Source organism: Phycodurus eques, chromosome 8, assembly GCF_024500275.1.
Source record: "Phycodurus eques isolate BA_2022a chromosome 8, UOR_Pequ_1.1, whole genome shotgun sequence".
Taxonomy (NCBI): domain Eukaryota; kingdom Metazoa; phylum Chordata; class Actinopteri; order Syngnathiformes; family Syngnathidae; genus Phycodurus; species Phycodurus eques.
In genome coordinates this window covers 16,304,973-16,331,660 of record NC_084532.1, presented here as the reverse complement: position 1 = coordinate 16,331,660, position 26,688 = coordinate 16,304,973, and the positions used below count along the sequence as shown (strand labels likewise).

At 40.5% G+C, this 26,688-nt stretch overlaps 1 protein-coding gene across 4 annotated transcripts in view; it reads left to right on the top strand.

Moving 5' to 3' along the window:
* dennd1b (DENN/MADD domain containing 1B) overlaps nt 1-26,688 on the top strand; it is a 138,633-nt gene that overhangs the window by 90,004 nt on the left and 21,941 nt on the right. For 3 of the 4 annotated variants that reach the window (XM_061683365.1, XM_061683367.1, XM_061683366.1), the window contains 3 exons: nt 1,170-1,271; nt 9,995-10,120; nt 17,683-17,784. In XM_061683365.1, coding sequence (XP_061539349.1) covers nt 1,170-1,271; nt 9,995-10,120; nt 17,683-17,784 — 330 coding nt within the window. The remainder of the gene's footprint in view (nt 1-1,169; nt 1,272-9,994; nt 10,121-17,682; nt 17,785-26,688) is intronic. The other variant, XM_061683369.1, reaches the window with a different exon arrangement.

The window sequence follows — 26,688 nt, the reverse complement described above, 5'->3', positions numbered from 1 at the left end:
TTCAAAAAATTCCCCTTAGTGCTGTGTCGTCCCACCCGCATTCACTCGTGAGTGTCCGGAAATCGATGGAATAAGGAGCTACGAGACGGCGAGTGGCTTCCCTACCCTTAACGGGGTGATCAAAAAATTTTTTGAATTCTGTCATAAAGGAGTCTAGTGAGGTGAGTACCGGGGAGGAATTATTCCAAAGTGCAGCAGCCCATTTGGAAGCTCTTCCACGCAGGAGGTTAATGACAAACGCGATCTTAGATTTGTCGGTGGGATAGCGCAGATACTAATACTAAATACTAAAGTACACTTTAACAAAACTTGGCTACATAAACCTAACCTAAGAGTAAGGTTCGGGAGGAGGAACATACGTCTTTCTACGGGGTTGGTCAGAGGTGCGGGCTCGGGAGGAATACTCACGGGAGGATTAAAGTGGCTCTGAGAGGACAGGAGGGATACTTGTTGTGTAAGGGTATTTAATGAGTCCATAATCTCACGGAGGGCTTTGTCTTGTCTGACGATGTGCGTGCAACTGCAGGGCGTGGATCATGACATAATTTAGAGTAAAAAAAACAGATACTTGCAATGTGTGACTCATGGAGCAAATGCAGATACATGCTAAGCCTGTTCGTGAACTGAATTATAGTGCATAAACCGAGGCAATATATCTTTGAAAATTTTGTTCAGAAACTGAATTGTTGCTAAACTGAGGTTCCATTGCAAAGTGAGTGAACAATGTTTATTGTATGTGAGCGAAAGCACAACTGAGTGTTCCATGTGGATGACTGTATACAAAGTTCTTGAAACAAAAATGCTTTAGTGCTTTTTGTTTTCTTGCCATTCTAATCTTAATTTCCATTGTACTGTATCGCAAAGAGACAATTCTCTGCCAACTAATCAACATACACAAGTAAACCTACTAATACAACAATGAATTTGTGCCAATAAGTGGTATGATAATTATAACATATTTTTGTAATGTTTAGAATGAAAATAACAAATGTACTTTACAAAACTCAACTGAATCGATGTGATGAGTCCACTCATCCTAAACAGCGACCATGGTCAAGTAGGCTGCAGCAATCGTAAGATTGGGTAGCATGATTCAATATCAACTCATTAAAATAAGATGTTAGCTCATTAAAATTAGCTAGTAATCCTGGGATGTTGTCCTCCTTTAGAGAGTACGCAGTCGGTCCCTGGAGGATGTGGTCATCCTGAACGTGGACACCAACACACTGGAGAGTCCCTTTGATGATCTGCACAACCTTCCCAGTGACGTGGTGAGACACTGGCACACAGCTTCCTTGCTCAATCAACTTTCTTTATTTTTTTATTAAGCAGATTTAATTATTTTTTTCCTCTTTTGAACTAAATTTGTCTTCAACACTTCCATATACTGACTTATTCACAGAGCCAAAACCTGTCATTGTATTGTTCTGCCCCCATCCCCACATCATTAATGACTGCAGTACTGGCCCCTCAGATTGCGGCTGTCTTAAGTAAACTCCCGTTGCGCTTTACAACGCTTGAAGGCAAACATCATTCCCTGACCATCAGAGGCTTGTGGGAAAACTTGCAACTCCCTTCCCTTCATCTCCATCTATTCTTATCATTATTTTACCAAGTCTTGCCTTGCTGCCTGCCCACTGGCACGTTTCTGAGAGCGAGGGGTAGGAGGTGGGAATGAGGCAGGGCGAAGAGGCGATGGCTGATTTTCAAGGGGGAGAGAGTGGGAAGAAGGGGGCCAATTACCAGTGTGGGCCGTGAGGCCACCTGCCAGCGCGTCGTCTCTTTAATTAATAGAGCAATGATACTGTGGAGATGCTTCCTGTAACGGTGACCAGCTTCAGGGTCACTCACACATTTACACTTGCACACAAGTATATACACACAGACACACACTCAAAATAATGCACAACTTGTCTTCCCTTGTCTCTGTCAAAGCGGGATTGTTTATCTGTCTTCAGACGGTGTGTATTAAAGGTCCTCTGTGCGGCGCGGGAGCCCCCCCACTAAGGCTGCACACACAATATTACCCACAGTGCTAATACGATAGACTCAGATTCAACTGCATGCTCTTCTCTGGCCAGAACGACAGCATATAATTCAATCAACTACCCAGCAGATGACAAACCCCGCAACATCCTCAGTAGTCCCACAGTTTTTAGCTCTCGACTACCTGCTTACGTAATGCAAATGCACATTGGTCCTACAATTGAGATTTATAAACTAAAATAATTAATAATAAATAAATAGATAGATAATTTAAAATTTTTATTGCCAATTATGTTACTCTTAGGCTATGTTCACACTGGGTGTCCATTCAGATTTTTTCATATCCGACCAAGATATGTGTCCGATCCGAGTGCAGTATGGATGCGCAAGTCGTGCTCATGCGACCTATTCGTCATCAAAAGGTGACAAACGTCACAATTGTTTGACAAAACTGACAAAAGCAAGCGACAAAAGCAACGGTGGACGAAGGAGCAGAAAACACTCAGTGGTGAAAAGAAAATGCTTTACAATTGATAAATATAAGAAAATGTTGGCTCCCGTTGCACAAAATCGAGACCTGCGCACGGGGCCATATTTACTTCTGCAAAGACACGTCACCTTTTGTCTTGTTTTGTAGAATTGTTCAAAGTGGAAAAAAATGTACCTGAATCCTTACTCGTGCTGCTTGCTAACCCGTGTGTTTATTGTCCTTCTACACTCGCTGCGTATCACCTTGTACCTGGCAGCTCAGTATTCTGCACCTGTGGAATCGAGCCAAAATTATTGGCAAAGTGAGTTTGTCATAAAACTAAGTCAGGATTTGTGATAAGCGACAGAAGGCGAGTAGGAAGCCTTTGTCTTTGCCTTGTGATAAATTAAGTGGCAGTCTCTGAGCCATTTTTGCTTTGATCTTGTGCTCACCATTTTTCCTGACTAACAACAGAACATAGCCAACGTCATGTCAAATTACACCACCTGAAACGGAAAGTATACCAGCATTAATATATTTATCACTGCAAATGACTGTTGTTGTTTTCAGTCCTATTCTTTGCTTTTTGCTGCCTGCTCTCATCCTTTCAGCCGGGTTGCTGGATTAATAAGCAAGCAAGCAGGTACTAATTAAGTGGAATTCCAGGTCTCTTGTAAGTCAGCTTGTTAAGCGATGAGGACATGCCACGTGTCATTTGATGTTTGTGTTTACACACAGGGGGAAGTTTGAGGCATTGTGTAGTCAAACAGAGGCCTACAGTCTTGATTAATGCTGAGTGATTCTCTGCCTGAGCTTAGCAGCCTCACATTGTTTGTTAGCCACTGAAGCCGCCCTTCATTTCTGTCCAAAGCCTGCTGTATTAGTCTCACTTTAAAAGCCCAGTGTCACTTTGTGTGAATGTGTAAATAAAGTGGAATAGATTCAAAGCTTAAGGCCACAGGCAGGATTTTTATGTCTATTTCAAGTGTAACTAAGAGCGAAAACGAAGCGCTCTGATGTTGATTTAAGCAAACCTTATGAGAACCTGCTAATTAAGGCGACGCAGGCTGTGAGCACATGTGGACTCTATTACGTGAGCCGACTGACCAGTGGTCGTGCTTTAAGCAGGTTCAGAGTTCACAGTTGTCCCGAATTAGCCGTCCTTCCTCAGACGGGACCCCTACGACTGCCCGCCCCCTTAATGGTCTTTCCCCACAATTTCACACGTAATATTTTAGATTTATTGACTTTCACAAATGCTACCATGCCAGTAGCAGTTCCTTTTGCTTAAAAAAGAAAAGGTCTGTATCATAGAGTAATAGGACACAAAAACCACACCAGGCATTTTTTCTTGTTGCTTTTTATGGGTTTACTTTTGCTTTCTTTACTTTTGATTTTCTCGAGAAGAAATGATAGTTTGCAAAGAATTGAGTTTGAGTAGTGTATATGCATAAATAAACAATATTAATTGCACAGAGACCGAGCTTGTGCCAGTAAAATCAATGTGTTGACAAGCATCCTGAAGAGAAAAATAGTAAATTTCTGCTGGAAGATCAAGGTATTTTGGTTTATTCTTCTTCTGAGGCGCACCGCTTCTCCTCTGCATAGACATTGTGCTGATAACTTATAATTGGCTTTTGGTTGGTTGGGCTGTTTACCTCGCTAGTCATTAAAAGTATCCAAGAATAGCAAATTAGGAGTCTGTTAATTCTGAAAACAAACAGTGTGTGACTGAATCCGATTTTTATTTGATCCCTGCAACTGATCTGCAACCAATTTTTCATGTATTATTCTTTCTGTGCCACATGTTCAAGGTGAGGTGCTACAGTGCAGCTTTACATCCTTATTTTTCAGATGCTCTCTCACATCACAGCCTAATCCCTTCTATTCTCCTCCTCTCTGCCTTTCGCTACTTTGCTGACACCATGTACCCATACACTCAGCCGTCGTGCATTTGATCATTTGTATTCCCAATCAAGGGGTAAATATACAGCGTACACTCCCACTTCCTGTATTTCAAGCCTCTGTTTGGAGGTTTACAAATGAATGAGGGGGCTGAGGGTTGTGTCTGCACACCTCTCCTGAGATCACCTGGCACATTTAATCAAACATTGCACCTTTAATTTGGTGTTCTCTCTGAAAACATCTACATCATCATCCGCCGTCGGCGGAAGGCAACCTCAAACATTTGCATTCGCACAGACATATAGTCGTCCTCATCTCATCGTCCAAAGAGATCTACAGTAAAGCTGCTCACATTACCGTACATGTGGAGCTATTTATTTGACTTTAGTTTAACCACTTTTCATTTTTAGATAAGTTTGCCGTTTACAATTTTAAATGGGCGTGTAGCGTATACACACGCTCATTCTCGTTTAGTGATGTGGCCTTCATTTTCAAATTGTGGTTGTGTGGATTAAAAGTAAAAAAGGGAGCACGCCATCACCCACTGCGTAGGTTCGACCATGCTAGAGATGACATTTAACTGTAGTTAATTATGTATGCAAAACTCAGCCGCTCAGCTGCTTGAAGAGGTCAGCTTGACAAAATATCCCCACACTAGGGAAGATCTCGTGGCAATGCCTATTAAAGCACAGTCTGTTCCTCTTTGATTTATTTCACCTGACTTGTGCATCATATCGCCTGTACAACATGCTGTGAAACTAAGAATTACGTCTCTCTGCACCTTAATTGCAACTAATTGTGTCTGTATTTTAACTCATCACTTGATCAAATCCTACCAAAGGCCCGATTAAAAACAAGACTATTTTCTTCATTATTTTGTAGGATTAAACCCTTAACTATCTCATACTTTAAATACAATAAATGCATAAATTTAGAGTTGAAAAGAGTAGATTTTATTTGCACGCATATGTGAAAGGACAGGCCTGTTCAGTGTGTCTTTCATTCATTCATTCTTTCATATTTGTGTGTGCGCATACAGTTCAAACTGCAGAACATCAAAAGAAAGTGGGAGATTTTCATCGCTATTTTTTTCTTTGTAGTTCTTTAATTGCGTCCCCATGGCTTTCTTTCCATGGACAGAATCTTAAACAAAACATTCATTTTTTTTTATTTTTTTTTTTTTTGTGGTTGGGTGAAGAAGAAAACCCAACTTTTTATTCTTTTTTTTTTTGTACAACAGACAAGTGTCAGGGCTGAAGGCTCATGCTTAAGCTTAATTTTAGCGTGGTTTTGTGTGCCACTTATTTGTAATTTAATTGATTGTAGTGTAATTTTACATAGCTTCGGATAAACTATAATATTAAGAGGGTCTCCTACAGTAATAAATGTATGAGACCACCTGTCCCCATTTGTCCCGGAAACCATCCAGCATCATGAAGAACTTTATTCAGAGGCTTTCCTTTTCAGTAAGTTGTTGACGTTTTACCATTTTGAACAGAAATTGGGAATTTTAAACTGAAGTAACCTTTTTATATACAAATCTGAGCCGGCTCACTCGGCTTTTCTGAGAAGTCTGAAATTAACCAAACAAAACATTGAACCACTAAAACTATTTTTCTGTTCAGGAATGTAACAACTATGATCTGACATCTTAAGCAAGAAATAATTATTTTCTTTGCTATTTTTTGTAAAACAGTAATTTAAAACATTTATGGATAACTAATAATAATTGTATTTTAGCATTAAACATAGTTTTGGTTGTAGAGCTATAGCATACTGGTGTATTAACCATTACAAAAATATAAATGTTTTGTTAATTACCAAATTGTTAATTTAGGTCAGCTACAGCATAAAACTTACATTGGGTGGTGATGTGTTAAACACTTTACCTTAAGTAAATAGACACTCTGTTAATAAAATATCCAACTGTTACAATAAAGGTCTGTTTCAATATAGAACGCAGTGAGAGTGGAAACGGTAAATTATGATTATTTTTTTTGTTAGAGCATTCAGATGCTTGGTTTGTTTTAAATGCCCATACATTTTACCTGCGTAAAACACATTAGCGTAATAGTGTATATGAAATCAATCATCTCATGAACATTTCAATGCGTAACATTCCCACTGCACTGGTACATTTATTTCAACCAGTAAAGATCAATATTTCAGCAAAGCTTTCTTAGGATTTGTTTTAAAGCTTTGCCTGAACGTCAGCATCTCACCGGAATAGACGTACATTATTTCTCCTTGTTTTGTATACATATTAATGCATCGCAGCACAGGCGCGCGCACACACACACACACACAGATGTCTCATAGTGCGGTATCATGCTTTACAGTCAGGCAGAGATCATCATTGCACCTGCTAATTACCGTCTCCAGCTGGAGAGTTAAATGGAGATCTGTTCGTTGTCTGACCTTTGACCCCATGCTCTTTATGTGACGCACTTCAAACCCTGTTTGGGGCTGGCTGGGCCGGGCCTTAATGAGGCCCCGTGTCTGCCCTCTGTGGGCTGCGCGCCTCGGATGCCCCTCTTTCATCCACGACCATCCTCCCTTGATGTAAATTGAAAAGATCACAGCTATGGGGAGAAGACCTGGGCTGGAAAGGCCTCTCTGCATAGATTATGAATATCATAACTCAACAGTTTTCTTTCGCTCCCCCAACCGCCCACACCCCCTCCTCTGCCGGCAGCCCTCCCCTGCACAATGCAATAGTTCTAATTAGACCCAATGGGGGACTTTCTGGCTTTGATCTCATCACCGGCACTGTGACTTTACACTAAAAAATGTCACTGCCAAATAGGGTTATCACCTGTAGAGCCTGGCCTTCCTCTGATGCCGATACGCGTCTCGTTAGTTTCACTCAAACTGGAGAAGTTAATTAGTTTGACAGAACCATTACCGTGGAGACGTACCTGATGATTGCGGCGTGGGCTCCAGAGTCAACCTCCAATTACCAAACACACTTATTTTCATGTAATATGCAAAAGGTACATACTGATAGCGCTTTGCTCTCATCTCTCTTGACAAAACCCATATTCAAGTATGTTTCTCGCTCTACCAATATGTTTGAAACAGTTGATTGATCGCCCACATGTGACATAGGAATTTTAATCACCCTTAAACTTTTGAATAGAACTTTTTCACTGCTAACACTGAGAAAGAGAACACAACTGATTGTGTCCCAACCTCATTAAAAAGTGTTTGCCAGTGCAATGCTCTCAGCCGTTCAAAGCTACTGCACACAACTAACTCTGTGTGCAGAGTAAACTCAGCTAGCCCGTCTTGTCTGACAGTCTTTGGGGTATGCCTCCCCCAGTTAGACTGACATTGTGTTCGCTTTGATTCACGCCCCACCACCACCAAATACGGGAGGGGAAAAAAAGACATTTTAATGAATTGCAAGTATGAGAAAAAAAAAATCTGGAAATGCACATAAACATGAAATATTAATTCTAGAAAGAGCTTTACACAAACATAAAAGCATTTAGCACAATGAGTGAATATGGAGATGACACTTGTTAATTTAACCGTGATAAACTTTCTGTTTGATGCCTGGGAGCATTTGCAATGGCAGCACGGGGACGCTGTGGAGAGTGAGAAAACCCAGGAGAGATGAATAGACGCTGCTCATTTTGTCTCTGTCCCAGTTTAAGACTGACATTCTCTCCATCTCTCTGTTGCCTTCTTTCTTCTGCTCACACTCTCTGTTCCTTTCCGCCTGTCCTCCGCCTGAGCTCTCTGAACACTTTGGTTCTCCTCCCTGAAGTTTTCCTGATCGGCTAATTGCGGATACCCAGACAGCAATGTCTCAGGATCGCTGCCACTTCACAGCATGATTATTTAGCCGTCTCTGATCACAATTGTCCTGTAATACCAAGCAACATGGGGTCATTTCGTGATGGACACGCACGGGCGCACACACACGCACACACACATTGTATTGCTAATTTTGGGGAGGTTGAGGGACTATTCTGGTTAAATATGCATGGAATATAAGTTAGTATTAATTATATTAATGCTCTGAGTGGTATACTCACTTTAAGAGAACAACATTGGTTACATTATATTGTAACACTTTAGTAGTTGGTGGATTTTGCTCATTAAATCAATAAATAGTCGAACATGACTAGTTATCATGTGATATTTTTCTTTTAGTAATGTGCAGTCCATTTTGTCTCTATACATTTAGAGAAATACCCTATTGAAGTGCCCCCAAGAAATGCAAAGGTTCTTATATCTGAATATGACCTCTACATTCAGACCTTAAATATTTAACTTACACAAGGATTTTTTTGTTATTATTAACTACTAATAAAGTGTAATGGAGGGAACATGGGACAGAAATCTCTGTATATGTTTCATGTATCTCACATACATACCGAACGTATTTTGTTTGTTTTGTTGGATTTTCTTCAAAAGGTAATGCATTTTAATTAGTAGAAAACTGACATATCTGAAGCTACTTGAAATGCTTTGGTTAAAAAGCTTTCTTTTCAGCACAGCAAGTCCGCCAAATTTATGGAGTCATTGTTTAGGAGTGTGTCTTAGCCTGGTTTTGCACATTTTATGGCACTAACGCAGCCTCAGTGTCACTCTTGTTGCTGCAAATGGTCAATTATATACCTTAAAACTGGTTTTACTTGTGTGTGTTTTATACAAAATTATTATTTAAACATATAACTGTATAACATTATTCATTGTACTGTATCACAATATCCATATTTGTCAGCTTATGTCCAAAAATTACACAGTAATTAAATGTATTCTGAGAATGATTAAAAATACTTTTTTTAATTTGATTTTTTAACTAAAATGTGTAAACCCTGACATTATCATTCCTACCTGTATTTCCGTTAACGAAATTAGAACCTGATCTAATATTCAACCTGATGAAAAGATGCGCTATGTGCAAAGTTGGCACTGCCAACACAGAGAGCAGCAGTCCCTCTCTGCCTCCTCCTCCCTCCTCTTCTTTCTCCTTCTCCTTCAGTCAGACTGCTGCTGAGCAGGTGAGGAGAGACTCTTGACAACTTATTTCCCAGACTCCCCGGAGACTGTGGCCAGGGTGAATCTTTTGTCATTCTCAAACAAGCTCGGGCCTGCTGCTCCTCTCCTCTCGCCTGCAGTCTTGGAGCCGCAGCCAGGAGAGGGGAAAATAATTAAAGACATTTTATGTCAAGAGGCCCTTTCTAGAGGGAGCTGGAAGAGCCGGCAGGGGGAGGGGAACATAGTGGAAGTGGAAAGAAGAAGTAGGGGAGTAAGAAATGGAAGGAGAAGTGGAAAAGCAAAAAGGTGATGGGAGGAGAGTGGCAACGAGAGGAAAAGCAAGGATGTGATTTTCCATTTCCCCTCTTGCCACTCCCCATCCTCTGTTCAATTAGCAAAGCAGCAGGTGCTCCTAGCAGCACAAGGCATACACATGGTGGAAAGGCTGGAGCGTTCTTTTCATTTTCTCTTGTCTATTTTTCTTTTTTGTGATGACCTGCAAATGTGATGTTTCACACTCTGAAGACTCGCTGCCCCCCTCCCCCCACACGCACACACCAATATCAGAGGTGATAATTTAACTTTTACCCCTCCGTATCCCTACCTCTCTCATTGCATTTCTCTCATCATGTTTTCCACCAGGTGTCCTGTCTGAAGAGCAAGCTTAAGAAGCAGTCAACAGCAACAGGAAGTGGCGTAGCGAGGGCCTTCCTGAGAGCACAGGCCGCTCTGTTTGGCTCCTACCGGGACGCCCTCCGATATAAACCTGTAAGAGTATCAGCATTGATGATCTCAACTAGCTGTCCTGGGTGGTATCAAAACAGCTTGACTTGTTGGCTGAGCTAACTGTGTTAAAATGTTCAATTAAGCTAAAATAGACGTACTTACTGTATGTTCTTCTGAGAGCATCCTAAACATCCAAATAGCTTCATTAGTTTCAATGTGGAAAGGTTCTGTCGCTCATTTCACTTAATTATTCGCAAATCTCAGCGAATTGTCCTCGAAGGATGACATTACATAAGATTTACTGTTGGGCAAAAAAGTATTATTCAGCCACCAATTGCAAGTTCTCCTACTTAAAAAGAATGAGAGAGGCCTGTAATTTACATCATAGGTATACCTCACCTATGAGAGACAAAATGAGAAAAAAATAATCCAGAAAATCACATTGTCTGATATTTAAAGAATTTATTAGCAAGTTATGGTGGAAAATAAGTATTTGACCAAAACTAAAGTTCATCTCAATACTTTGTTATATACCCTTTGTTGGCAATGACAGAGGTCAAACGTTTTCTGTAAGTCTTCACAAGGTTTTCACACACTGTTGCTTTATTTTGTCCCATTCCTCCATGCAGATCTCCTCTAGAGCAATTATGTTTTTGGGCTGTCGCTGGGCAACACAGACTTTCAACTCCCTCCAAAGATTTTCTCTGGGGTTGAGATCTGGAGACTGGCTGGGCCACTGCAGGTCCTTGAAATGCTTCTTACGAAGCTACTCCTTCGTTACCCGGGCAGTGTGTTTGGGATCATTGTCATGCTGAAAGACCCAGCCACGTTTCATCTTCAATGCCCTTGCTGATGGAAGGAGGTTTTCACTCAAAATCTCACGATACATGGCCCCATTCATTCTTTCCTTTACACGGATCAGTCGTCCTGGTCCCTTTGCAGAAAAACAGCCCCCAAAGCATGATGTTTCCACCCCCATGCTTCATAGTAGGTATGGTGTTCTTTGGATTGAACTCAGCATTCTTTCTCCTCCAAACAAGACAAGTTGAGTTTTTAACCAAAAAGTTCTATTTTGGTTTTATCTGACCATAGCACATTCTCCCAATCCTCTTCTGGATCATCCAAATGCTCTCTAGCAAACTTGCCTGGACATGTACTGGCTTAATCAGGGGGACACATCTGGCACTGCAGGATTTGAGTCCCGGCGTAGTGTGTTACTGATGGTAGCCTTTCTTACTTTGATCCCAGCTCTCTGCAGGTCATTCACTCAGTCCCCTGTGTGGTCCTAGGATTTTTGCTCACCATTCTTGTGGTCATTTTGACCCAACGGGGTGAGATCTTGCGTGGAGCCCCAGATCGAGGGAGATTATCAGTGGTCTTGTATGTCTTCCATTTTCTGATAATTGCTCCCACAGTTGATTTCTTCACACCAAGGTGCTTACCTATTGCAGATTGAGTCTTCCCAGCCTGGTGCAGGTCTACAATTTTGTTTCTGGTGTCCTTTGACAGCTCTTTGGTCTTGGCCATACTGGAGTTTGGAGTGTGACTGTTTGATGTTTTGGACAGGTGTCTTTTATACTGATGAGTTCAAATAGGTGCCATTAATACAGGTAACGAGTGGGGGACAGAGTAGCCTCTTAAAGAAGAAGTTACAGGTCTGTGAGAGCCAGAAATCTTGCTTGTTTGAAGGTGACCAAATACTTATTTTCCACCATAATTTGCTGAAAATAAATTATTTAAAAATCAGATGATGTGATTTTCTGGATTTCCTTTTTTTTTTTTTTTTTTCTCATTTTGTCTCTCATAGGTGAGGGATACCTTTGATGAAAATTACAGGCCTCTCTCATCTTTTTAAGTGGGAGAACGTGCATAATCAGAATCAGAATCAGAATCATCTTAATTTGCCAAGTATGTCCAAAAAACACACAAGGAATTTGTCTCCGGTAGTTGGAGCCAATCTAGTACGACAACGAACAGTCAGAGAACACATTTGAGACATAAAGACATTGACAAAAACAGTCACTGAGTGGCCTGCCAAATTCAAATGTAATGTGAGCCACGGCACCATGGCATGACACAAGCTAAATTCTCAATAAGTGCGCAAACTCATGAATACTACAACAGTGGTGAACTGCATTAGATGAGAATAGATTTTTATGGGATAGCATATATGTTACATTTAAATTTCTATTTTACCTGACACACAGGCCATAAAAAATTAGTGAGGGCCACACTAACATGATAATCATAGCCTTTTTATAAAGCAGTAAATTGTATAGTTTTAATGAGCTGTTACTTGTATAGTCATATGTTATAAGGAAATACATTTTTTCAATAAAAACTTAAAAATCAGTCAAATTAAAAGGACATAACTACACATACAGTACATTATTAACATTACATCAATATTTAAACAACATTCACACAAAAAAACTATCTACAGTGTCCATCATTTTTTTTCCTATATTTTTTAAAGTGTGCTGAGATTATGAGCACAAACCACGAATCATATTAGTCGTTCTTATTCATTCATCCATCCACCCATCCATTTTCTTCACCCCTTATCCTCACTAGGGTTGCGGGCGTGCTGGAGCCTATCCCAGCTAGCTTCGACCGTGAAGCGGGGTACACCCTGAACTGGTCGCCAGGCAATCGCAGGGTTCTTATTCAGGACTCCCAAATCATTACCATGGCAAATTGCTCTCTTCTCTTCTCTTCCCAGGAAATAATGTTTCTCACATGAGGACCACACTTGCCGTTGGCGGTATTCGTTCTTTTGAAAAAAATACTTGCTAGAATGGTCGAAATAGCTATTAAGTACAGCGACCATATCTATAAAGTTGTCATTGCTCTTGTTCGCTTGCACTGCTGACACACATGCACATCAAAATAAAAGCAATGTATAACGTTACGTTTCAGTTTGACTTCATAAAGGCTGCGAGAGCCGGTCAGACTGGACGAACCGGATGTAACAACCTCAGGTACTCCTTGGAGAACCAGACCAAAACGTGTATGTGCACTCCTGACTATAATTATAAATGGACACACAAGCTAACTCACAGTACACTCATTGGTGGTGACATAATGTGATTTCACTTACAGGCACTTTAAAGTACACTCAGCTATTTGCTAGTGTAATGTAGCCTGGTAGATTGTCTATATGATTAAATCTATCAACAAGGTCCGTTTGACTCACAAATCTGTACACCTAACCTTATTTCTGTATTTACGAGTGTGATGTCATGTTTTTGTTAGTATCTAAAAAGTAACCGAACCATGGAGTAAAGGGACCAAGTTTACAAAGCCATCAACATATTTTCTAACTCCAGCATCAGGTCCAGCTACATATTTTGATTGATTTAATGAGGCCCTTATTTCTTTCTTTTTTTTCTAAAAAAAACTGAGAAGTAAATGATTTCTTCAGAGTGTTCTCATTTTTTTAATTCCTGATTTTGTGGGTTTTATGAGCTGGGACCCCACATTTTGTAAAAATAAACAAATAAATAATTGAAATTGTGTATATTATGGGCCTGAATCTATAATCTACGAAAGTTTAACTTTTTGAATGGAATTATGGAAATAAATAAATACAGTAGGAATGTATAGCACACACTAACAATCTCACTTATGGTTAATTAACATGTCAGTGGCTGGACTGAGCCTGTTTAGATTGTAGGTAAAAGGTGACTTTGCAGGCAGAGTGCAAGTTTAAGGTGGGCCTGTCTGGAGCAATGAAATGTCAACGGATCTGAGAAGACTCAGGACATTTCTTTTGAAGATCTCTTTTAGCCACCTTTGGAGTTTGACTTTCCTTTGCTAAGCCCTGCTAACATCACTTTACTGAATCTTTTCTGCGGATCAAGTCTGAGTCGGAGCAGAGTATATACTACAGCATGTCCTGTTTGACAAATAGCGAAGCCTTTGTTCCTTTAGCTTTGAAACTAATTGGACTTTGTGGACTCCCACTCGCCAAGTTCCTACATTATTGATGCGGTCTTGCTTTTCTGCGAATACAGACAGTGTACGAACAAACTGCCTCCCCTCTGACACAAGCACTCACACTCAATGTTGTGTTTCTGTACATGCACATGCAGTGATTTCTTACATGTTCCTTACAGACAGCATTCTTGCAAAGGCCGATGTGTTACCATGAAGGGCATGGTGCTCGCACGCACACACACGCACACACACAAACAGACGGTTCCACCTTGTCTTGCACAGAGTTGTGATATTTGTGGAATAACTCTTCCCAGACAGCCCATGGCAGTGATTCACGGGCCCATATGTCTTGACAGAAGGAAGGGTGTGGAAATCCTCCTGAGTTGTAAATGAAACAATACTAGGAAATGCTAACGATTCCAAAAAGCAATCCGATGATAAGAAAAAACGTTTCATAGGTCTGTCATTTCCAGCTCATGTTCTTGCAGGTGCCCATCACATGCTTGGAGCACCACAGGAGGTAAAGAACAACCTGACATAGTATTTCAAATGACTTTCAACATTGATGAAGTCGTGTCAGGTGTGTGGGTGCTTGGCTGGGTGATGGCCCTTGTTACCATAGAGTTAATTGAAACCATGAGTGATAGAGAACAGGGTGCCAACCCATGATCATACATTGAAGAAAACCTTTTTGTAATACAACCCCAATTCCAATGAAGTTGGGACGTTGTGTTAAACATAAATAAAAACAGAATACAATGATTTGCAAATCATGTTCAACCTATATTTAATTGAGTACACTACAAAGACATATTTAATGTTCAAACTGATCAACTTGATTGTTTTTAGCAAATAATCATTAACTTAGAATTTTATGGCTGCAACACATTCCAAAAAAGCTGGGACAGGGTCATGTTTACTACTGTGTTATATCACCTTTACTTTTAACAACATTCAATAAAGGTTTGGGAACTGAGGACACTAATTGTTGAAGCTTTGTAGGTGGAATTCTTTTCCATTCTTGCTTGATGTACAGCTTCAGCTGTTCAACACTCCGGGGTCTCCGTTGTCATATTTTACGCTTCATAATGCACCACACATTTTCAATGGAAGACAGGTCTGGACTGCAGGCAGACCAGTCTAGTACCCACACTCTTTTACTACGAAGCCACGCTGTTGTAACACATGCAGAATGTGGTTTGGCATTGTCTTGATGAAATAAGCAGGGCCGTCTATGAAAACGACGTTGCTTGGATGGCAGCAAGTTTCTCCAAAACCTGTATGTACATTTCAGCATTAATGGTGCCTTCACAGAAGTTACCCATGCCATTGGCACTAACACAGCTCCATACCATCACAGATGCTGGCTTTTGAACTTTGCGTCCATAACAGTCCGGATGGTTCTTTTCCTTTTTGGCCCGGAGGACACCATGTCCACAATTTCCCCAAAGAAATTTCAAATGTGGACTCGGACCACAGAACAATTTTCCACTCTGCATCGGTCCATCTTAGATGAGCTCGGGCCCAGAGAAGCCGGCGGCGTTTCTGGGTGTTGTTGATAAATGGCTTTTGCTTTGCATAGTAGAGTTTCAAGTCGCACTTACGGATGTAGCGCCGAACTGTATTTACTGACATTGGTTTTCTGAAGTGTTCCTGAGCCCATGTGGTGATATCCTTTACACATTGATGTTGGCTTTTGATGCAGTGCCGCCTGTGGGATCGAAGGTCACGGGCATTCAATGTTGGTTTTCGTCTTTGTCGTGTACATGCAGTGATTTCTCCAGATTCGCTGAACCTTCTGATGATATTATGGACAGTAGATGATGAAATCCCTAAATTCCTTGCAATTGTACGTTGAGGAACATTGCCCTTTAATGACTATTTTCTCACGCATTTGTTCACAAAGAGGTGAACCTCGCCCCATCTTTGCTTGTGAATTACTGAGCAATTCAGCGAAGCTCCTTTTTTACCCAATCATGGCACCCACCTGTTACCAATTAGCCTGTTAACCTGTGGGATGTTCCAAACAGAGGTTTGATGAGCATTCCTCAACTTTCTCAGTCTTTTTTTTGCCACCTGTCCGAGCTTTTTTGGAATGTGTTGCAGCCATAAAATTGGGGGTGAGAGGTGGGGTACACCCTGAAGTGGTCGCCAGCCAATCGCAGGGCACATATAAACAAACAACCATTCGCACTCACTGTGTTAAAAGGATATCTACTAGATACAGGAGCATCTATTGGAAAACTTGTATGTATTTCTGTAGTTTAATTCAAAAACTCATTATATAGCTTTACTACACAAGGAAACAACGCATTATAATTGTATTTATGTTGATGATTTTACCATACAGCTAATGCAAATGCACATTTTAGCATCTCCCAAAAAATTTAATGTTACATAAGAAACAGTAAAAAGATTTTAATATGGAATTGAGTTTGGAATTGGCCTTGTGAAAAGTATTTTCTTGTGATTGAATCAGTATAATTTATGAGTTTCACTTTTGGAATTGCATGTTGAATATCATGAACTCTCCTACAGTGTTCTAATTTACTGAGATGGACCTGTATATTTTGTCTACAAAAAGAACCATAGGGTGGACAAAAATGCACCATTCCTAGCAAATGTGCACAAAACTTTGATTCGCACATCAATGTATACACAATCATGACTAGTGGTACACAGTTGAAATGACTGGAATTTTATCAAGGTGAGAAGTGATATTGCCAAGGCTATAACATCACTTAACCACCATAAAATGACTTTTCTAAATAGATACTCAGCCTCACTGGTTAAGTGTACACAGACCTAATAAGAATTTCCCAGCATGCTATTCAGTTTTGTTTTGCTAGGTATGCCTTAGGCAGCAGCAGCAGCCAGATGGGGCCTTGAAAAATGATTAAACTCTCCTTTATGAGAGAATGAGCCTTGAAAACTTTTTCGTGATGTAAGTGGAGCATTATTCCTGTGATGTAATTTGGGCCACTGCCATCATCCGCTCATCCCTGAAAATGGGGTTAGTCTCCAAGTGTTGTTGTTTTTTATTGTGTCACACTGCGCTCACAGCCAGACCACCAGACAACACGCATTGTTTTACAGCCAAGGAATTTAGAGCATTATTGCAGTATGTGAGAATTATGTTAATTATCAGAAAGCATGTATTGAAAATGACTTAGGGCTCTGTGTGAGTGGCCTGCAGTGGATTTGTTGTCATCCTCTGTGTCTACAGCTCACAGGCCAACAGACATGATGTAAGGAATAGTAATAACGTGTTCATGTGGAGTACTGGGAAATTTACTGCGACTGTGTACACTTTGCAAAGGGAACTTTTTCCCCCTTTTTTTTCTTCCTTCCTCTTTCCGTCATGCCCCCTCTCAGACATTTATCGACCCACTAATGAAGAAATTTGTTGAACTACTTATTTCAGAAGTTTTACAGTGGAGAACACACTGTGTGAATGACCTTGTGCTATTTATCATATAAACAATTTTGTGTATTTTATGACCACTTGCTGCTCAAGTTGACTGACAAATCCTTCCTGCTCCCTGTAGTTTATTTTTAAACTCCTTCGATTGGATTAAAATCAAAGCATAGTAATAGTCAAAATGATTACTGGTAATTGCGGTTTATCAAAATAATTGTCAATACTGTCTGTGTGGACACCTCAGGGGGAGCCTATAACGTTCTGCGAGGAGAGCTTTGTGAGCCATCGCTCAAGCACGATGAGGAACTTTTTGTCCATGGCTGTCAACCTGCAGCTCTTCAAACAGGTACAAACAGCAGTCTTTGTGTGTGTCTGTAGCAGTCTGATTGCTGTTTTACACCATTCTCCTTTATGCTTTCATTTTTGTACTCTTAACCATAATTTATTTCCTACCATACTCATCGGCCATCATCAATCGGCCACTGTTTTTGTCACGATTCAAAATTTTAATTGTCGTTGCAAAGTCGCAGATTACAGGCAATCAAAATCCACATTGTGTAAATTTTCACTCACGCTAAAAATACTTTTCGGGTTTTAAGCGAGCGAGAGACCAAACGGCTATCGCGTAGCCCTAATGCCATATAAATACAGTGTATAAAGTATCAAATATTGTGTTTTACAACAATACTTAACTGTATAATTGGTAATGTGCCTATGGATGAAAAAGCGAAGGTTGTAGCCAAAATATAAGTGTGCATGGTATGTACTGTGCCGGGCATGTTCAAATGGGAGTGAGAGAGCCTTTTACAATATACACACGCTCGCTTTTATTCTGGCCCAAGTACTCTTTCTGTAGCAACCCACTTGTTCCTTAACTCTCACTATTTCTCTGGTGTAATAAATGTGATAAAGTACAATATACTATACTCTATGTGCAGCATCAAACGCCTATACAGGCTCTCTGTTCAGGCGTCCATGTACTGTATGCAATCTCCCAATGTGCGAGGGCGAATCGCCAACTGTCTCTTTTTTTTTTTGCGATGGTCTGGTTCCAATGGGTTTGAGCTTATTGAGCAGTGTGCCTTACAGTCCAGATTTACAATATGTTCGAATATTTCTTCGCAAAAGTGAAGAATGCTGAACAGAGGAGTGGTACCCTGATGATTTTGGGCAAGGGACGATGTCAATGCTGCCACTGAGACTTGAAAAAGGTAAATATTCCAGATCCTCAGTGTGAGTGAATTGATGGATTCTTCCTTCCATTTGCTGCTACTCTATAAAATTTTGTGCAAATCTGTTTTCTGTTTGCCTGTCCAACTGTACTGCTAATTGCTGCTTTATGGTATAGAAATTTCTACCAAAGAGTTGACAGAAATGGTTTTGAAAAGGGCAGGCACTTGAAAGGTGATTGGATGAAGGTTCCGTCTGTAAAAGCCATCAATCAGATCAACAAGTAGAAGAGTTGGAAGAAGGGTAAAAAAGACACCCTTCTAAGCATTTTGCAACATTGATGAGAATCATGCTGCCTCATAAAAATCAATTCATCATTTTATAGCAGATTTTATTCTGTGTGCTCAGCAAATGATGTGCTGAGTTGGTGTAATTCAAGTTAGCTTGTAGAATTTTAAAACATTTTTCCAAGTGAAGAGAAGCAGTGAAGACAGAAGCCTGGGCTCATAGATGGTGGCTGACCTTATGAATGTTTACAGTGCTTATCTCAGCATACACTCTTGCCTGCGCAAGCCTGTTGAAAGAATTTTCCATCCATCCATTTTTCTTACGCTTATCCGAGGTCGGGTCGCGGGGGAAGTAGCTTTAGCAGGGACACCCAGACTTGCCTCCTCCGGTGGGACGTGCCCGGAACACCTCACCAGGGAGGCGTCCGTGAGGCATCCGAATCAGATGCCCCAGCCACCTCATCTGGCTGCTCTCGATGTGGAGGAGCAGCGACTCTACTCTGAGATCCTCCCGAATGAGCGAGCTTCTCACCCTATCTCTAAGGGAGAGCCCGGACACCCTGCGGAGGAAACTCATTTCGGCCGCTTGTATCCGGGATCTTGTTCTTTCGGTCAGGACCCACAGCTCGTGACTATAGGTGAGGGTAGGAACGTAGATCGACCGGTAAATCGAGAGCTTCGCCTTTCGGCCTAGCTCCTTCTTTACCACAACGGATCGATACAAAGTCCGCATCACTGCAAACGCTGCACCGATCCGCCTGTCAATCTCCCGTTCCATTCTTCCCTCACTCGTGAACGAGACCCCAAGATACTTGAACTCCTCATCTTGGGGCAGGATCTCATCCCCGACCCGGAGGGGGTACGCCACCCTTTTCCGACTGAGGACCATGGTCTCACATTTGGAGGTGCTGATTCTCATCCCAGCCGCTTCGCATTCTGCTGCGAACTGCTACAGTGAGAGTTGGAGATCACGGCTCGATGACGCCAACAGAACCACATAACGGTTCTGGTTCTGAAATAATTTTAATTAAGAAAATTTCCAATTCACCACTGACACATACTGTATTCCATTGTGGTTTTGACAATATGCTTGCACCTTTGTGTGTGCAGTTATCCTTTATTCATGTGAGGCTTCTAATCACTCGTATACTTTATGGTTTGTCCCTCCAAATCGCTTCTCCCATACTAAACGTAACCATGTCAGAGCCAAGTGGAAAGACACCCCTGCTATGAAGAAAATTTTTCTTCAACCCTTGAACTTTTCTTTGTGATCTCTGACCCGTGATAGTAGTGTGATTTACCCCCCTGAGTACAGCACAGCGGCCCTCAATCAGCCTTTTGTTTCTTTGGACACTCCGCTCCATCTATAATTTTCCCAGAGCAGAGCAGATACTGAGCAGCAGTTCAAAGCCTCCTCCCGCCCGGCTCCTGCCTCCGCGCTAACGTTGGGAAACGGACCCTTATCTGCTCTCTAGCACGGGGGATGGGATGGGCTTATCTCCCCCACTCCTCTTTCGACCGAGATGCCAGTGGCGTGCGCGAGCTCTGCACTGGCCATGACCCATATCCCCTTCAGTCTCCAACAACAGTGTAACACTCAACTTGTGTGGCTTGGCTGCTCTGTATATATTAATTCAATTTAATTTAAATTTAATTTAATAATCCGATAAATTGTACTTGACTAACTGGAAACTGGCTATGTACTGTTAGAAATTTGATAGATAATTTTTTTTTATTTGTTTGCAAGCTATTTGAAATATTCATGATTTCACCCCAACAGTTTCATCAGCAATTATTTGTTTTAACAACCACCACTGTGTCCACCCTTTAAAGGCACCTTTTGGTGAAGCATGTGCTGCATTCAGTCCATATCCCACCAGAAAAACACAAATAATTTAACTGATGCCATATCAAGGCCATATCTTTTTACCTTTTTTTTTTTTACTCCTATCTGTTGTTATTATTATGGCATTTTACAGGCATACTGTGCTTTTTTCATTGTGATTTGTTTTTCTTTGCAACATTGAAAAGTTCATATTTTTGTTGTAATGATTTTGAAAATATGGTGAATTTTCATGCACATTTAGTAACTCTAAAAACGATTAAAAAATATTTACTCAGCATATTTCTCAAACGCAGCACGGTGGACGACAGGTTAGCACATCTGCCTCACAGGTCTGATGACCCGCGTTCAAATCCGGCCTCGCCTGTGTGGAGTTCGCGTGTTCTCCCCGTGCCTGTGTGGGTTTTCTCGGGTACTCCGGTTTCCTCCCTCATCCCCGAAAAAATAACATGCATGGTAGGTTAATTGAAGACTCTAAATTGCCCATAGGTGTGAATGTAAGTACGAATGGTTGTTTTTCTATATGTACCCTGCGATTGGCTGGCGACCAGTTCAGGGTGTACCTCGCCTCTCATCCGGAGTCAGCTGGGATTGGCTCCAGCAAGCCTGTGACCCTTGTGAGGATAAGCGGTATGGAAAATGGATGGATGGATATTGATCAAACATGTGACCGGATAAGCCGGACAGTGATGTTCCGTGTGGATCCGCAAATGATTCTAGCGTTGATCCTTAAAGAATTAAGCCACATCGTGTTGAACCAACACGATGAAATAGGCCACACGCTGCCAGTGTGATGCGAGTGTCATCTTAAAAATAAAAGCAAAACAAATACTACATGAACATCAATGCTTTGTTAGCACAACAAATATTACATGAACATCAATCCTTTGTTAGGCTTTTATTTTGAAGTGGCCATCAAGCGCGTCGGTGGCATGTTACCGCAATTGTAATGCACAGCTGTGCTAGGAACAATTGTTGTGGCAGCTGGCTTGACCTGCCTTTACGACTGAAATTGCTAGGTTAAATAAATAAATACAGTTCATGCAGTGTAATTGTAAATGTACACTTCCCATGCCTATCTTCACCTTCATTTTGGTCTCTCTTCTTATGAAATTTGCATCCTTTTCATGGCAGACAACATCTGTGTGGATGCCAGGAGTTATTTTTATCCAAAACTGTACAAAATATTGCTATACAGTATAGAATTGTTTTTTGACTACTTTTTGTTGTTTGAGCGAGCGTTGTCGATTAGGAAACTGACAAGTTGACACGCTTGATGTCACTTGTGTGATTAGCAGAAATTAATCAAAAATGTTGACCTAAAAGAAGCAATAAATCAATATATAGGTGTATGTTTCAGCTTTTAGGTGCTTTTCCAAGCCAGTGTCTCTTTCACATTTTTACAATCAGATCTCTTTTCCTGTAAAATGTATATCAGGTAAGAGGGATCAGCATGGTGGTGCCCTCTAACAATAAATTCGGAGGGTCCAGTGATATGGAAACTAGGAATCACTTTTAAAACATATTTTAATGGAGGCAATGAAAAGACATCCCCCCGTATTACTACATTTAGTTTCGTAAATCATTGAAGTTACAAGCACAAAACATCCTGAATATAAAAATAAGCATCTATAGTTGAATTATGTGGCGTAGCCTACATGGAAAGCCCATTGTCCTACCATGTACCACACACCCACATTTAATTGTCACTGAAGATATATTTTTCTAAGTTTAATGAACTTAGCTGCTACTGTAGCCCTACTAAATTTCTAAATTACAGTATTAGGAATTCTATGAATTGTGTGCGATTGATTGTTGATTAATCTGACCTCTGCTATGGCTCAACTCTTTCGATAACAACATTATTGTGCTCAATATGACATTGAAAGTAATACTTAAAACAAATAGCAATTAATTTATTAAAATAGATTGTTAATTGTGCTCATTTTTGATCAGGGAAAGGCTATAAAATGGTCTTACATATAAATAATAAAAGAAATTGCAGTTGTCTTTTGCATTATGTACCAAATTTTATTTTCTATTCTCCAAATGTTAGCACTCATCTCACCCCAAAAGGCCATCACTTTTCAGAACACTAAAAGAATGCGGGGGAAAGGTTGATGGCATCAACCTGCTTCCTATCAGCCTTCCACAGCCCCGACATGCACACAGGCATGCGCGCACACACACACACACACACACACACACACAGTCTGCTAGCAGAGTTTGAGTCAATGAACTCTCTTACTGAGCATGATAAATCTAACTCGCACACTGTTGAATTGCGTGTACGTGGGACGTTTGCCAAGAGCTGCTATTCACACAACTTATGACCCATCGGTCATTTATCATCCATCAGCCTTACAGTCTACTCTGAATCATTTCTTGTTCCAAAAGCATGTACTTTGAGTTCAATATATATTATTGTTATCCAGAATGTTACTTTTCTCCCATATTTTTTATGCATAAGAGGTTTAACAGCTGCTGTTCAACTTACAGTTAAAGCAGAACTGCAGTTTAGTATCACCACCTCTCGTAACCCAAAATTCAATTTCACCACTTGGCAAAATAGCAGTGTTATGAAGCCATATCAAGCCTTCTTCATATGTCTTCAGGTTTTAGGGCTATAAAAAGAAAAATACCTACTCTTCAAAGACCAGAACTAAACGCATCATCAACTAATAATGATTTAAGGGGACCGAAACCCCAATTTTTTTTATTTTATTTTTTTGCAAGAATGCGTTGTATGTGTTGTCAAAACACGATATTCTGATTGGTACTGTGTTGGTGGAATGAAACATTAACAGAATCATTCTTCAATCTGAGGGGACCTCCATGGTGGGCAATACTGTGGGCAATACAACCAACATTGTCCCAGATGATCGCACTACTCGTCACTTTAAACCGCATACACTCCTTGAAGTCTCAGCGCCCTTTGCACAATGGTCATTGCACCGGACTATTGCATTATTAGTCATTCGAACTGCTCTAAGTGCTAGAGGACTCTGCATCTTTTTGCACAATTGTTTTTTGTCAATGTCTTTATGTCCCCAAAGTGTTCTGTAAACTGTTGTACATACTTGGCAAATAAAGATGATTCTGATATCACCCCCTGCTGTGGACCGAATATCACAACTCCACTCCAAAATGCATCCAAACTAATTAGGAGAACCTTCAACATGCAACAAGACAATGACCTAAAACGCAGTCAACACAACAAAAGACGTCATCAGGGAGGAAAAGTGGAAGGTCTTAGACTGGCCTATTCAATCACTGGACCTTAACCTAATAGAGCATGCATTTTACTTCCTGAAGAGGAGACTGCAGGGAGAAACCCCCAGAAACACTGACTAACTGAAAGAGGCTGCAGTAAAGGCCTGGAAAAGCATTTCAAATGCAGAATGTAACAGTGTGGTGAAGTCAATGGGTCGCTGGCTTGATGCAGTTATTGCAAGTAAGGGATCTGCCACCAAATATTAAATGTTATTCACTTTAAGTTAATTTAATAAAGTCCGTTCCAGTACTTTTGCTCACTTGAAAAGTGGGTGGCTTCAAACAAAAGGTCCTCTGCCCTGAGTTGTTCAACACATCTAGATGTAATACAATGAAATAAAAGCTGGAATTCTGACATTTGTCTTGTATTCATCTTTTGATCTGAAACCCACTTGTCTTCAATATAATAATTGACCTTGCTGTTCCAATACTTTTGGAGGGGACTGTTCATTGGTTTGTGCTGACCAGTGTGTCTAATTAATGCCCACAATGAGTCAGCTAATCAGTCTGAGTGAGTTACAGTAAGTGGCGGCTTTGGCTTGGTGATGATTTGGGTTGATTATGTGCGCTAATTGGGGCAGCCAAGTAGCCGAGTAGTTTCTCACCTCTCATTAAAACGATCTAATGATGAGCTTCCAGCCCCTCTGACCAGGGAAGCGGGTGGCTGTTTGGCTCGCTAGTTAGCAGCTCAGTCCCAGAGGACACATGGCAAAAACAACCTATGCTCTTGTTGCATGTTGGACACACTTGCAAAGATGAACAAATTAGGCCTGGGCGATACGTCCTTAAAAAAAAATACCGTTTTTATTTTTTTATTATTTTTTTTATTAACATTTTTAATTTTAGTCCATTTTTGAAAGAGCAAATGACATTATTCAAAACTTGGAGAAAGTAACCCTTTTAAACATAACATTTTAGATGTTTGAAAATTTACCATAATTAAATAACAAAAATATTCCCTTTGTGATTAAAATGTAACAACAAAATTGTCACTGAACATAATGTGAATAAAAAGGTAAAATATAGCTCTTCGGGTACATGCCAGGTAGGTTGCCTAGTTTTAATAAATAGTTTTGTCAGAGAAAATAAGCCTGTCTACAGCACGAGGCTTTAGGCATGCTCTCTTAATAGAAAGGCATTTCTAGCCTACTTTATTCAGCTGTGGGAAGTTGATTTTATGCTCCCGTAATTTTTAGTAAACTTCGAGACGCTCTTATTTTTAAGTCACACCAGTAAGTAGACAACTAGTTGGGTAAAAAGCGTTGCACTGTGACATGACAGGAATAACCCCCAGTGAAGCATGTAGGCAAATGCATTTAATCTATAATATAGATTGTATGTAATTTATTACAACAACTGCTACCACTATTGTGTGTGTAAGTGTATCCGTGAGAGGATAAATGACTGCTTTTGAAATGTATTGAAAGAGCGCCGTGTCTTAAAATGTGCACCATTCCACCAAGCTCCTTTCTCATACATTAAACAATGTGAAATAATTTTACTAATGTGTCTGTTTCTGAGCGATTTTCTATCAAGAAATAGGTTTTCTTTTTTTTAACTGCCAAACTCTAGTTTGGACTATTAAAACAGAGCTAACAATAAGCTGTTCTCAAGTGACATTTACCTTTTTTTCCATGTGTTTAAGAATACAAGTCTGTCACTATCCATTGAAAATCATGGATTTCCAAATATATTTATTTAATTTAATCGTGCGAACGAAAGACACAAGCATGAGCAAGTTATCTCGGGGGAAAACACGTTCATTCGTTTAACTGAACACATACAAAAACATTTTATCATCCGTACTTGTACTTTGAAATTCCACATTTGAACCCTAGAAATTGAATGAATCATTGTTGTACATTGCATAAAATCATTATTATATTTAAAATATACAGTATATATTTTTTCGGTGTCGGACTGGTTAGCACATCTGCCTCACAGTTCTGAGGACCGGGGCTCATATCCTGGCCCCGCCTGTGTGGAGTTTGCAGGTTCTCCCCGTGCATGTGTGGGTTTTCTCCGGGCATTCCGGTTTCCTCCCACATCCCCAAAACATGCGTGGTAAGTTGATTGAAGACTCTAAATTGTCCATAGGTGGGAGTGTGAGTGCGAATGGTTGTTTGTTTATATGTGCCCTGCTATTGGCTGGCGACCAGTTCAGGGTGTACCTCGCCTCTCGCTTGAAGACAGCTGGGATAGACTCCAGCACACCCGTGACCCTAGTGAGGATAAGCGGTACAGCAAATGGATGGATGGATGGATGGATGAGCATATATTTTCATTCCTATGATTAACTTTATTTGCTGATTGCCTGGGAGAAGGCACATGGTTCTGCTGCCATGTATTTAGGCGTGTGAGTTAGTTAATAAGTTAATAAATGAAATTAATGATTATGGTCACTTGACCTGTAGAGAGAGGCCTACATCCCAACCACAGTATATGGTCAGCGTTTTGACATTCGAGTCCTCTCCTTGCAGAAATAAATTTCACAGATCATCCAATCTTATTTACCATTGTCATTGTGTTAAAGGTCAGTTAAAGACTGAAAAATGTTCACACTCATTTTTTATCATAGTTTTTCCAAAGATCCATACCTCCTACATACTCCAACTCAGTTCTCATAATAGAAAACATTGTGCCATCTCTCCATAAAACTCATGTTAGATATTTATAC